The sequence below is a fragment of the Trypanosoma melophagium genome, assembly GCF_022059095.1.
Source record: "Trypanosoma melophagium isolate St. Kilda chromosome Unknown ctg33segment0, whole genome shotgun sequence".
Taxonomy (NCBI): Eukaryota; Euglenozoa; class Kinetoplastea; order Trypanosomatida; family Trypanosomatidae; genus Trypanosoma; species Trypanosoma melophagium.
This window is the reverse complement of record NW_027125167.1, coordinates 1-13376: the sequence shown is the minus strand read 5'-3', so window position 1 is coordinate 13376 and position 13376 is coordinate 1. Positions and strand designations below refer to the sequence as shown.

At 39.7% G+C, this 13376-nt stretch overlaps 9 protein-coding genes across 9 annotated transcripts; all 9 read left to right on the top strand.

Annotated features, from left to right (window-relative positions):
- Positions 1-181: 181 nt before the first annotated feature.
- On the top strand, positions 182-1729 carry LSM04_000420 (FAD-binding domain; the record flags this gene model as incomplete). Its single annotated transcript, XM_067331048.1, has 1 exon — positions 182-1729. One exon carries the CDS (start codon positions 182-184, stop codon positions 1727-1729), a length of 1548 nt encoding a protein of 515 aa, XP_067188997.1.
- Positions 1730-2090: 361 nt separating this feature from the next.
- On the top strand, positions 2091-2426 carry LSM04_003296 (Transcription factor; the record flags this gene model as incomplete). The annotated part of the gene is made up of 1 exon (XM_067331047.1): positions 2091-2426. The coding sequence occupies one exon, from the start codon at positions 2091-2093 to the stop codon at positions 2424-2426; it is 336 nt and encodes a 111-aa protein (XP_067189039.1).
- Positions 2427-2670: 244 nt separating this feature from the next.
- Positions 2671-3369, top strand: LSM04_004492 (uncharacterized protein; the record flags this gene model as incomplete). Its single annotated transcript, XM_067331046.1, has 1 exon — positions 2671-3369. The coding sequence occupies one exon, from the start codon at positions 2671-2673 to the stop codon at positions 3367-3369; it is 699 nt and encodes a 232-aa protein (XP_067189061.1).
- A 654-nt stretch (positions 3370-4023) lies between these two features.
- LSM04_005332 (uncharacterized protein) lies at positions 4024-5778 on the top strand (the record flags this gene model as incomplete). Its single annotated transcript, XM_067331045.1, has 1 exon — positions 4024-5778. The coding sequence occupies one exon, from the start codon at positions 4024-4026 to the stop codon at positions 5776-5778; it is 1755 nt and encodes a 584-aa protein (XP_067189075.1).
- A 246-nt stretch (positions 5779-6024) lies between these two features.
- On the top strand, positions 6025-6654 carry LSM04_003477 (uncharacterized protein; the record flags this gene model as incomplete). The annotated part of the gene is made up of 1 exon (XM_067331043.1): positions 6025-6654. One exon carries the CDS (start codon positions 6025-6027, stop codon positions 6652-6654), a length of 630 nt encoding a protein of 209 aa, XP_067189045.1.
- Positions 6655-6871: 217 nt separating this feature from the next.
- On the top strand, positions 6872-8089 carry LSM04_007560 (Decaprenyl diphosphate synthase-like; the record flags this gene model as incomplete). The annotated part of the gene is made up of 1 exon (XM_067331042.1): positions 6872-8089. One exon carries the CDS (start codon positions 6872-6874, stop codon positions 8087-8089), a length of 1218 nt encoding a protein of 405 aa, XP_067189110.1.
- Positions 8090-8478: 389 nt separating this feature from the next.
- LSM04_001520 (WD40 repeat) lies at positions 8479-10470 on the top strand (the record flags this gene model as incomplete). Its single annotated transcript, XM_067331041.1, has 1 exon — positions 8479-10470. One exon carries the CDS (start codon positions 8479-8481, stop codon positions 10468-10470), a length of 1992 nt encoding a protein of 663 aa, XP_067189011.1.
- A 318-nt stretch (positions 10471-10788) lies between these two features.
- LSM04_005393 (Autophagy protein Atg8 ubiquitin-like) lies at positions 10789-11100 on the top strand (the record flags this gene model as incomplete). Its single annotated transcript, XM_067331040.1, has 1 exon — positions 10789-11100. The coding sequence occupies one exon, from the start codon at positions 10789-10791 to the stop codon at positions 11098-11100; it is 312 nt and encodes a 103-aa protein (XP_067189079.1).
- A 555-nt stretch (positions 11101-11655) lies between these two features.
- On the top strand, positions 11656-12018 carry LSM04_004313 (Autophagy protein Atg8 ubiquitin-like; the record flags this gene model as incomplete). The annotated part of the gene is made up of 1 exon (XM_067331039.1): positions 11656-12018. The coding sequence occupies one exon, from the start codon at positions 11656-11658 to the stop codon at positions 12016-12018; it is 363 nt and encodes a 120-aa protein (XP_067189058.1).
- Positions 12019-13376: the final 1358 nt, after the last annotated feature.

The window sequence follows — 13376 nt, the reverse complement described above, 5'->3', positions numbered from 1 at the left end:
ATTATTATTATTATTATTATTATTCTTATTCTTATTATTATTATTATTATTATTATTGCTATTATAACTATTATGATGCTTATCATTTATATTGACCACTTTTTCCTTATCGTGTGTCTATGAAAAGGGAACAGGACAGTCTTTTAAAGGTAATACTATTCTCTAAAAATTAAATATTAGAATGGAAAAAATGATGTTTCGTTCGTCTATGCGTTTTCTCTGTTCTATAAAAGCGCAACAACAACAAGATAAACGGACAAAGCAGCCATATAATATAATTGTTTCGGGTGGGGGTATAGTTGGGGCAGCTTCACTAGCCTCTCTCCAACTTCTGCGATCACGTATTCGTTCACAGTGTTTATTAGATGATGTCTCTGTACCTCCACCACTCTATGCGTCATCTCTCTCGCGTTTGTTGCTTGTAGATGCAGCTCCACATCCATCTTATGATGCGCAGAACATCATGCATCAACTACGAACTGTGAGTCTTACACCGGTCTCTAGTAAGTTACTTGATAAATTGGATTGTTGGCGGCGTTTGCAAACAAAACACGCCTACTACCGCATTGCCCTTCGACATGAGAAGTTAAGCAGTCCGTTGCTTCCTTCCCATCAGCGTCCTGCGGCTTTCTTTATGAGTGGACCGCTTGGAGGAGGAGGAGATACGACGGCAGAGCCATTACTGGAGTTTACAGATCTACAACGTCCAATGGGTTTTATTTGTTATAACTCAGAACTTAATTCTGTCCTTGTTAACGTTATTGAAGACCACAAGATAATAGATGATACTAACCCTACTGATTTTCAAGATCATCTTGTATTTGGCTCTACAGTAGAGTTATCTATTAATGAATTGTCTACAAATGTTATCGATGGCGCTCTTGGAAAGGCGGTGCTGCGCAAAGTCACTGGTGAAGCAGATCTTGAATATTCTTTGCTCTTGGGTTGTGATGGACGTGGGAGTCGACTGCGAGATGTAATGGCAACAGAGACATTGCAGCACGACTACGCGCAGACAGGTTTTGTCTGTGGCGTGCGTTTAGAGCGTGTAGATGACGGTAATGTATGCTGCTTCCAAAACTTTTTTATTGACGGCAGTATTATCGCCATGCTTCCAACATCAGAGGACACAGCAAATATTATTTTCTCAACAACGGCTGCTCATGCTCGTGAGTTGTCAGTGGCCTCGCAGAATGATCTTGTAGAAGAACTTAACAAACGTCTTCATGCTTTTGCCCCGAGAGATATTCCTCGCATTCTACAAGTCCCTGAGGGAACTGTAAAGGGCAAAGAGATGCGCGCACAGGGTACATTTCCGTTAAAATTAAATTTTGTTCTACGCCCATACTCATCTCGGTGTATATTATTAGGCGATGCTGCTCATGGTATTCATCCTTTCGCCGGACAAGGGCTTAATTTGGGTCTCTATGACGTCTGCACTTTAACAGAAGTATTAGAAAAGGCTATTAAAACTGGTCAAGATATTGGCAGTGTCGCTGCTGTTGGGGAACCGTTTGCAGCAGAAATGATGTTGCACACCGGTACCATGATAACTGCGATGGAAGGTATTCATGGTCTCCTTAATACTGTGCCAGGACTCTCTTGCTTTGGTATGAGAAGTATTCAAAAACTACCAATATTGTCATCCTTTGGGAAGGATTTTATTCTTCACGTTGCCTCCGGTGCACTTTTTGCTAATCGGCACAGCGAGTGTTTTCTCCTCTCATAGTATCTGAAACCATGTTTCATGCATATGTATATATATATCTCCGAAAGAAATGAGTAAAGGGTATGATGTCAGACATGCGGAGAAAGCGGAAATGATAGACAGAGCGAGAGAGAGAGACCCTAAAGGATTATTGAGAGATGAATAGGGATAATGTAAAACTTTTCCTTTTCGTTTTCAAATCTTATTTAAACTTTTAGTTTATTGCATTTTTGTTCTCATCGAATTCCCCTCTCTCTCTCTCTCTCTTTCTAAATGGAATGATGAGTAACGAAACGCTCAATTGGTGCGAATAAAAGTCCAAAGGGAAAAACAAACAAAGAAACAAAGAAGGAACCAAAAACCTCGTACATAATAGAGTGTGATGCGCGAGGTTGGAGGGGATTCTGCTGATGCTGATGCTGCTTCCGGGTCCAGGGTGTATGAGGCGATGGACAATGTTCAAAAGCAGATGCTTACCGAGTACTTATCACAAAATTTGGGGAGTGAAAGTCAATGGCGGAAAGATCTCTCTCAATGTGTGACGGAAGTGGTACGCCGCAGGGCTCAGAGTGGCGAGTCATTAGACGTGCAAGATGTTATTAGCGAGGTGCTGCCTTTTTCACGTTCTGTTATTCCAACGGAAGTGCGTGAGGGACTTTTTCGACTCATTTCAGGAGTAGTTGATGTAGGAGACTCTGCTGAAATAAATGAACATTGATATGGCTTAAAGTAACTGTACATCTCGTGATTTTTTCTGTGAGAATGGTCGTCCTTTTTATTTATTTTTATTTATTTGTTTTCGCGCTCTCTAACTTTTTTCTGTATTTTTTTTTCTGAATTACCAAACTCTCTCTTTGTATCTTTATGTGAATGGTCTTTTTTTTGTTCAGGTTGATTGCTAGGTTTAGAATAGTCTTTTGTGAGAAAAGCGGAGGTGAAAAGAAGATAGGTTTGGAGGAGTAATGAGTCGTTCCAGAGAAGAAATCGCAAGTAAGATACGCGAGGGTACTCAACGTCGTGTGGAGGAACTTGTGCGTATGCGACAACTCCAGCAAGAGCAGCGTGAGGAGCTAAAAGAAAGAGCGGCTGAGGTTAATTCATCAGATCCGTCTGGATATATTCCATTTATTCTTATTTCTCTTGTGTTCCTCAGCTTTCCATTGTCTGAGCCTGTAGTTGATTGGGTGTTGGTTGGATGTTTTGTGGTATTAAATGGAATATGGACTTTTTTACTGGGTTCATCATCTTGGCTAAACTGGGCGGTGCTAATCTTCGCAAACTTTACTTTAGTACGAATCTCTCCAGTGATTCCAGAATTGCCAAATCTAATTAGTAAACTACCACCAATGGTGGTTGTCACTTATGTTGGCGTGAATACACTTCTCTGTATTTTTTTATACTATGGGTATGTGGAGAAACGCTTTCCATGGTCCAAGTCAAAGATGCGTCGAGAGAAGAAGTCAAGGCAGAAAAATGGGATGTATCGTGGAAGAGATGAATCACTGGAGGAGTTTGCAAAGCGTCGTGATCGTATGAATCGTCTGGATATCGCGGCTTCATGTGTGCTGCTTGCTAATCTTCTTGCAATGGTTGCGATGGGCGTCATTCCATTGAATGCGTTGCTGCAGTCACTTCGCCAGATACTTTCTTTCCTTGGTTAACATGTTACTCTATATTGGTTTCTCTGCACTTTTTATTTTGATTTGCAGTTTGCATGTATGTGCTTGTATGACGTGTGATGTTATTGCTTTTGTTGTTTGCACAATTTTGTGTGAACAGTATGTGGATCTCTTTTCCCTATTGTCTGGGAATAATCGATCTTACTCTTCACTTTTTTGTGTGTGTTTCGTAGCCGGTGCACTACAGTAGGCAGTCGGTATTTTTATAATTATTTTCTTTTTTTGTTTGCATGTTTTTTTTTGTTCATGTGTCTGTACATAAATGCACACAGTGTGATAGAGAGGGAAAGAAAGAATGAGAGACTGTGTGTGTGTGTGTTGAGAGATGTGATTTTGAATCATATTCACTCAAACTCGTCTCTGCAAGTTCCCCCTTTTATTGCCGATGTGTGATAAATGACAAATGGAAAATAACACCGTTCCCTCTTCTTCTTTAACTGTGTATCTCCTCGCTTATTTTCATTTTTATTTGCTCCATATTTTCCCATCACTCTTACTCTTATTCCCACTATTCCCATTTATCAACGATCGGTAATAGCAAAAGTAGTTATATAAAGTATTGCAACAGGGAGAGAGGGAGAAAAAAAAAAAAAAACAAAGAATACAACGAAGGAAGGAGTACACCGCAGACCAGCGATGGCGCCCAAAAGGCGGCTGCCGCGAAAAAGAGAGACAATAGGCGGACAGCCAAACTTGGAAGAGGCTGCAGCAGAACGTATAGATGCCATCACCGCAGAGCCGCTGTACTCAAAGAAGTATGTTGAGATCATGAGTCCTGATGGAACACTTCGTTTGTTTTACAACACCTCAACGCTTATTCGTATTGCAACTGATAGAGGAATGTTTATGCAGCCTCCACATTTTCGGGAGCCAATGACACCCTCGTTGCAGCGGCAGGTAGAGGAGATTGAGGGAAGAAGATTTCACTTTGAAAAGAGTAATGTGTTTCTTGAAAGTAATACAGATGAGTCGGCTGGTGGTCTTCATATTATTCATAGACATGTTTACTTTGATCAAATTATGGAAGAATTTTACCTTCTTAATCCCACCGAACTGTATGTGTGTCCATCATGCTACCTTCACTGGGTGAGTACTCGCTTTCTACCGCACATGGATGTCACACGGCAGCGAGTTGATTACATTGAGGGTGACCCAAACCCCGTTCTGGACCCACTTGATGTACTAGCACACATGCAAGGATCCGCTTTTATTGAAACAGAGAACAACGAGACACACGACAGTGAAGGGGAAGAGATTGAGCGAGTTCCTCTTACCATTCCATCTGCAAATGAATTACCTGACTGGGACTCACCATTGGTTCATATGGTGTTTCGTCGTGCGGTTAATTGGAAGAGGCACGTACGTCTTCACCATAATGATACAAGTACATCTGCTGCAGATTACCGTTTAAAAGCATTTTTGACAGAATACATATCTAAGTACAATCGACTTTCAAATGAGAAGCAGAGAAGGCGGGGTGAGAGTGAAGGTATCAACATAACCGTAGGAGGTCCTACGTTGACAGTGTCACGCTACTGGTACGTAAATGCACGATACAATCGGTTGCGTTATAACAGAATTGTTGAAACAGTTGAGCGTGCAGAACCGCATATTGATGACTGTGTGAATCGTATGGCTTTTACCAATGAGGAAGTAATGAATACATTTCACTCAAACAATGTTGATAGCTCGGAAAGTGATTTCATTTGTGACTCGGAGAGTGATGATAGCAGTAGCTCGAGTAACGATCATAATAGTTTTCAAGGTAACGAAGATTCACTAAGCTCTAGTGAAGAGGAGGTTCTAGAAGAAGTAACGAGAGGTAGAAAGCGCCTGCGTGTGAGTAATAGCTCTGGCAATTCCAGTAGCAGTAGCAGTAGTAGTTCTTCTTTGGAGGTCTTGGCAGAGAATGAGAGTGTTGAGAGTAATATTGGAGGCGAGGAAGATGCATGTGCGGAACAGCGTAAACTATTTAAAAGTGGTATACTGGCCCCACATACTGGTTGCTACCGTGACCTTTCATACGAGGAGCGTTGCGTGTTAGACGCCAACTCGAGGCGTGTATTCAAACCAACAATGCTCTACATGCCAACAATGGAGGAAAGTGGCGATGATGAGGGTCAGATTGACTGGAGCCAGTATGGTGGCACAATAGAGAATGCCGCTGTGTATGTGCGAGATATACAACAACGACACTGTGCTTCTGCCACCCAATCGCATGAAAACTCCCTGAAAAGGTCAGCGAAGAGTGCAAATGAATCTGTGGATGCAAAGTTTTTACGTACTGGAGATTGTGGGCAGAGTGAAACGACGGTAAGTGGTGTGGTAAGAACGCAGTGCACACCAACGTCAAATAGACAACAGCGCTTGCTCTTGGATGATTCAGATTAAGCTATTCACAGTAAAACATCATCAGTTCTTTTCAAATTCAGAAGTTTTTTCTCTTCTATTTGGAGGTGTGATTGTTTTGTTAATTTATTCCTATTCTTTTTTTTTTTGTTTTAATTGTTTCTTTCCCTCTTTCTTTTCTCTCCCTTTCTCTTTACTAAGTTGCTTTCCTTGGGTTTGCACATGTGTATTTGTGTATGATATTTACGTGTTTTACTTTGTCTTTTTTTTCCAGTGAGTTTATCATAGATGAGTCAGTGGGATGTTGTAGTCCCCCTTATCACTTCAAAGGGTGCAGATTCAAACGAAATTTCGTACACACAGTTATGCACAACAGTGCGTGGAATAGATGATGCACTTGAAGGTACGAAACGACGAATAAAACAAATAGAGAAGAGTCTCGAGCGACAACGAGTTATTGTAAATGATGTTAGAGCCACCACCTCACGCTTTGAGGATACATTTACTAAAACGAACAGTGATCTTCAGTATATTCAACAACAGCTTGAATATGTTGTAATTAATTTGGAGAAGGAACGTGGGATTGTCGCTGATCACACGGAACAGCTGCGACTTTTTGCAATGGAATCAAATCGTCGCGATGGCAGAGTAGCCGAAGTTTCAGATGATGGAACGTCTCTACTCTTATGGTTAGCAACATGGCTCTATCGTCCGCTTGTACATTTTGCTAAGGGATGCTATACACTGCTTTCACCACTTATCAATACTCTACGGTCACTGTCATTGTTCAACTCAGATGTTCTTGTACGCCGTAGTGAGAGTGGCACCCGCCTGCGTCCGACAGAAACAAATGAAGATCTTTTGCAGAGACTTCAAAAAGGATCTTTAGATCCCACTTCTGTTGTTAAGAAGAGTTGAGGTTGTTTGCATCTTACTCATTTTTTCCCTTTCCTTTTGCCTTCGTACACCAGGTACACATCCAAATAAATAAACTATATATGTATATATATGTACATATGTATGTATGTGTGTGTATTTCTTTACTTTTTTTTAATGTGTTTTTTTTTTATTCTTGATCCTGTGTATGTGTGTGACGTTCCAATGATAAGTTGTACTTTACCTCAGCTTAGTCTAGATGTTCCCCGATTTGCTTCTAAGCAATGAAGAAAAGCTTCATAGAAACTTCATTGATGAAGTTGATATTTCTTTTCTGTTTTTTGGACGGTGCAGGGGTAAAACTTTGGATACCTTGACGGAGGGATTTGAGGCTCTCGTTATTTTTTTCTGTGCTGTATTGCTTTTCGGTTGTTTGGCGTGTGTTAGTTGTCAGTATTGGCGCCATACGGCTCTGCGCACTGTTTGTTGGTATTTACGACTATGTGAGGCTTTACTGGACTCCGATAAGGAAGAAACCTCTCTAGCGTTATGTGGCGGTGCAAACATTATAGAAACGGCTACTGGAACCGTAGGAAATTATCATATAACTGGAGCATCACAACATGGTGTGCGGCACCTTGCCGTTATTATGGATGGGAATCGAAGATATGGCAAACGAACCGCACTGAGTGATGCACCTACTGAAGTGTTAAAGGGTATATGTAAGAGTATTCTTAAGGAAGAGTGTACTATATCAGAAAAGAATGAAATGTACAATCGTCTCGTATCACTTCTTCAACACACAGTTTTAGATGGACATCGTATGGGTGGTGAAAAACTTATGGAATTTGTCAATGACTGTATTCATCTTGAAATTCAAATGCTTACGGTTTATGCATTTTCAACAGAGAACTGGGGTAGGTCTTCTTTGGAAATTGAGGTATTAATGGCACTGTTTTACTTTTTCTTTGAACGTATGCGTAACTTTGCTAGAGAGAAAAATATTTTTATCCGATTTATTTCTCCGGTTTTTGAGCGAATTTCACCTCGTATGCGTGAACTTATGATAAGTATTGAAGAAGAGACCCGTAGGCATTCTCCACGACGTTTTGTTCTTAATGTTTGTGTTAGCTACAGTGGTCGGGATGAGGTTGTGAACGCCTGTAACCGTCTTGAACAGCGAGTAGATAAATCAATTCCTATCTCAAAAGAAGACCTTATGAATCAAATGTTACGTAGTGTTACTCAGCATAATCATGAGATTGAAGACGCACATATTCTTGCCGATTGTGGTGGAACTGAACCACAATTACTACTTCGTACGAGTGGCGAACAACGATTGAGCAACTTCATGTTGTATGAGTGCGCATATACAGAGTTTCTCTTTGTCAACAAGACGTGGCCAGAGATTACTAAATTAGACCTCATTCGCCTCTTATTTAATTATAGTCAACGTGACAGACGCTGTGGTAAGTAGAATAAGAAAAAAAAAAACGATGTAATGGAAAAAAAATAAAAAAGGTTTTTTTTTTTTTTTTCGATGCGAACCTATTGCATGCAAGTAACGATATTTAAAAGGATAGGTCGGGGTACAAAAAAAAAAAAAAAACAATTCACATGTCTCCTGATTTTGTATTAGTTGAAATTTTCTTTCAACCTTTCTTTTTCTTGGTCATGTATGTAATTCTTTGCTCTTTATACTGTGTTTATTATTATTATTATTATTATTATTATTATTATTATTATTATTATTATTATTATTATTATTATTATTATTATTATTATTATTATTATTATTATTATTATTATTTTGTAGTAAGCAGCACCACAGTAAAGGGAGAGTAATAGGGAGATAGTTGTTATATAATGAGTGCATCTTCAGGGGATAACCTCGCTGTCAAAGGGGAGTCCATTGCACAGAGCGGTGGAGGTAAACTCTTTTCTATTCCATGCAATGCTCTTATTGATATTGACTCGAAGAGTGATGTCATCCGTGGGGAACTTGTGCAGGTTATCGTGGCATGGCTGATAGATCAAGGACTGACATCCTCAGCCCAGCTGCTGCGTGATGAGGCAGCTACCCTGTTTCGCCAGGAGCACAACGAACGAAAGACTCTTCGTGCTATTTCCCGTGCTATTCATCAAGGTAACTGGGATGCAGCACAGACACAACTAAAAAAGTTAGAGTCTATCGTAAAACCAAATGCATCAGGAAATAGTGAAACTCTCTCTAAAGTTGCATTATTACTTCAATCACTGCCATATTTAATTGTCCAAGAACAGTTTCTAGAATACATTGATGAAGATGATGGACAGCGTGCTCATGTTTTTTTCTTAAGAAGGATTAAACCACTTGAAGGAACTATAAACAGAGAACATTTTCAGCAGCTTATTTATATGCTTACTTGTCATAATGTTTCCGAAGCGGGTGAAACGTTCCCAATTTGGCGCGGTTGGACTCCTATGAAAGGACGCGCTCAAATCCAGTCTCTCATTAACAGGGTTATTGGTTACAGTGATCGAAGTCCATACTGCCGACAGTACGAATTCGGTTTTGATGGTGTTTCTAATGCTAGTTTCAAAGACCTTGAACAAATATTGGTTAACTCACTTTCATTCGAACTTGTGAAATCGCTGTATCCATCATTATTAACTGGACATACAAAACAGACGGTGCATTCTATTTTTAGACCGTTGGGAGAACAACTCATACCATCAAGTCTTATTTTATCACTCGACATGAACAAGTTACGTGGTGATATTTCACTTGGCAGTGAGAGAGCTGTAAGACTAACAGCTTGTCATCCATTTTTTCAGGTTCCAGCAATAGCTGCCGGTACTTATACGGGATCTATTCTATGGATTCCATTAGAAAATGAGAATGGGGAGACAACTATTACTTCCCCTGGTACGTATTGCAGTCTTTACCAATATGCTGCACCAGTACGAGGCATGACAAGTCATGATCGTCAGATACTTCTCTCATGGAGTGGCTGTCAAGCTGTTGTTCTCAATTTAGCAAGATTTATGGATAAAAAGTTAATTTTATCACCTTCTTCAGAATACTTAACAGACTGTGTGGCCAATACTTTTACGCATACATCAGATGTTTATTCCTCCTGTCTTTTTCCTTGTGGATATATTCTTGCAACTGGACTTTCGGATGGTATTGTGACGGTTTGGGATCTTTTGACAGGAGAAAAAATGTACCAGTTGAGTTTTAGCTCTTCACCTATTGAATCATTAATAGCGAATCAGTCTGGTACTTGTTATTTTGCGGCATCAAAGGAAGGACTTATTCGGGTTGTTGATGTTACTACAGGTGTGCTCCTTTTTACATTTGCCTCACCGGTAGCCAGTGAGGTATCGTCGGTAGCACTTTCACCCTCAGCATCTTTGTTACTTGTTTCATATGGCTGCGGAATAATTCGTCTTTGGGACGTTTTAACGGGAGATGTAGTTCCCAAACGTTTTGAGGGTATTGAAGGTAATACGCGTAGATGCTCCAGTGTGTCGTTTGGATGTGTTGATACACATATCATCAGTGGGCATGACGATGGTTCCCTATACATTTGGGATTCTGGAAGTGTGCGCTCAGACAAACAGGTAGTCTCTGGAAATCAGGCAATCACAAGCAAATCCCAAGAAGGTTCCCCCCAAAATACACCAGGACTGTACACTTCTACCACTCCTGAACGATACCACTGGCCAGTAGGGGAGCCCATTCTACCTTCAACACGCCTCAGATTGCATAAATCTCCCATTAGCGACGTCAAATTTCAGCATCACTACGTTGTAACATGTGGTGATGATGGTATTTTATGTATTTGCAGCAGCGTATCGAAACACTTATCATAACCTTATTTAATTAAAGTGGATACATGGTAGAAGAGCTTATGAGACCAATGAATATCTTTCTCTTTTATTTGGTACCATAGTTCTGGGTTTCCAAAATAAAGTAAAAAAAAGCGATTTTTAATTGCAACGTCATTAGATGATGGTGATAATTAATACTAACCACTAGCGTAAGATATCGCTATCTTCTTCTTTCTTCACAAAACAAAGGATACCTTCGCTCTCAGTATACTCACATAATTTATTCTAAAGGACAACATGACAAGAAGAAGTTTTTATACCACACAAAATAAAGAATAAACTAGAGCCTACTCTATAGAAATGCAATACACCCTCTTTTCACGCATATCAGTATGCCTTCCTGTTGTGTGTGAAAAGGTCAATGACTCGGATATTGGTGACCTGGACAAGGGAAAGTTCCTCGTTCCATCAGACCTCACGGTTGGGCAGTTCGCCATGGTGCTCCGTAAACGTGTCCAGTTGAGCGCAGAGGAGGCTATATTTCTTTTCGTTGGTGGTGCAGTTCCGCCAGTCACAGCACAGATGTCTGACCTATACGCCAAATATAAAGACGAGGATGGTTTTCTCTACATTAAATACTCTGGCGAAGCTACATTTGGGAGAATGTTGTGACATCAATTTTATTCGTGTACGTATTTCCAAACTGATGCATGTAGCCGTATTCAGAGAATGGCAAATATTTATTTACTTTTCTATGTGTGTTCCTAGTAAGAAGGGAGCGTGATGGAATTCTGGTAGCAGTTTACTATGTTCCGTATACCAATACCCTGATATATACGTGCACAGTGATAGTATTTTATCATTGTCTCTTATCAGCCAAATCGCTGAACCTGCTTCGACATAGTATGGATGGTTTTTTCCATCTTCATGTTTTTTGATCTTAGTGTTTTTTATTCGATGATGTTCTTTTTTTGCTTTTTGAAAAATAGTGCTGTTTTTATGTTTTTTTCCTGAAAAACCATGAATCGTCCTGTTGTAAGCGATGTTTTTTTTTCTCTTGATTTTAGCCTTCTTCTTCCTGGATCGTGAGGACTTAGGTTCTATCTATGTGTATGTATGTTTTGTGTAGTTTTTTTTTTCTCTTTCTTTTCCTATTTTTGTTTTGACCTAGGTTGATCATTTTCATTTATTGGATACTCAATTTTTGCCTATTGTTCGTAATCAGCAATGCACAACGTATTTGAGAGTAAATACAAGGTGTCCCACTCCTTTGAGAGCCGCCAGAAGGAGTCATCAAGAGTGAGGGAACGACACCCAGATCGCCTTCCTGTTGTGTGTGAAAAGGCCAATGACTCGGATATTGGTGGCCTGGACAAGGGAAAGTTCCTCGTTCCATCAGACCTCACGGTTGGGCAGTTCGCCATGGTGCTCCGTAAACGTGTCCAGTTGAGCGCAGAGGAGGCTATATTTCTTTTCGTTGGTGGTGCAGTTCCGCCAGTCACAGCACAGATGTCTGACCTATACGCCAAATATAAAGACGAGGATGGTTTTCTCTACATTAAATACTCTGGCGAGGCAGCACTTGGCTAAAAATGTATAGTGAAATATCACTCCACCGGTTGCTTCTATAACCAAACGCATATGCCAATTTATACGTATTGCGTGAGTCTTCTCATCAGTAAGTAATGTTTTTTCTCAGTTCGGGTTGGTTTTCGTAGTACCCATTTTTTCGACTACAAGGATATGTTTTATTGGAAAATTTCTTTTTTTTTATTGCTTTCTGGCAAAAACTATTTTGCAAAATAGTGCTATTTTTATGTTTATTTCTGTAGAAGCATTGCGCATCCTGTTGTAGGCGATGTTTTTTTTTTCTCTCTTTCTTTTCCTATTTTTGTTTTGACCTAGGTTGATCATTTCCATTTATTGGATACTCAATTTTTGCCTATTGTTCGTAATCAGCAATGCACAACGTATTTGAGAGTAAATACAAGGTGTCCCACTCCTTTGAGAGCCGCCAGAAGGAGTCATCAAGAGTGAGGGAACGACACCCAGATCGCCTTCCTGTTGTGATATGATCGTATTTTATTTACTATCTTTTTTTTTACGTTTGACTTATTATTCGACTATCTGCTACTCTTTAACAGTGTATGTTACTAATACGTGTACGGTGATGATAGTTTACCAAGTAATATTGTGTTTATGTTAACTCCTTTTTTTTCTGGGATATTGGATTTCTCTGGGTCGTTTTGCTTTGTATCTGTAAGTTTCGGAATTCGGGGCGTAAAGTATTTTAAAGAAAGAAATCGTCTTCTTTTTTTTTTGAGAAATATGTTGCCAGTGAAGTGGTCTCATTTATTTTATTCTTAAGTGCTTTCCTTTTCAGTGTATAGGTGATTGGGGATGTGGTAAAAAGTATCTGTTTTTTTGTTATTCGTTGTAGGTAGAGTCAAATCTTTGGAAAAGACGCGGTAACATCTACCCTTTCCTTTTCTTTATTTATCATCATAATCATCAGAGTAATAAGTACATTGGTACTTGGTGTCCCAACTACCTTGTGCATCATGAAATGTAGAGAAAAGGTAAGGGAACACTTGATTTTTCTCTGGATTTTGTGCATATATGACTGGCGTTAAAGTGCTACCCCAAGCGGTCTTGTTTGACGTCCTGCCTTCAATAAGCTTACAGTATGCTTAATTCCAAGCTTTTCTCTTCGCCCTCTCTATCTGTGTGCGTTGTGCATACGTTTTCTACATATTTTTATCGATTACAATGTGTTTTTCTGGCAAACGAGTCATAAGTGTGAATATTTAAAAACAATTAAAAGAAAAATGAAACCAAAATACCCTGGAAAAGTGTTTCTCTCTGTTGAAGAAATTGCACATTGCTTTACAGATTTCCATGTGTTCGACACTCGCTATAATCTCAACAACAAAGATTATGGTATAAAC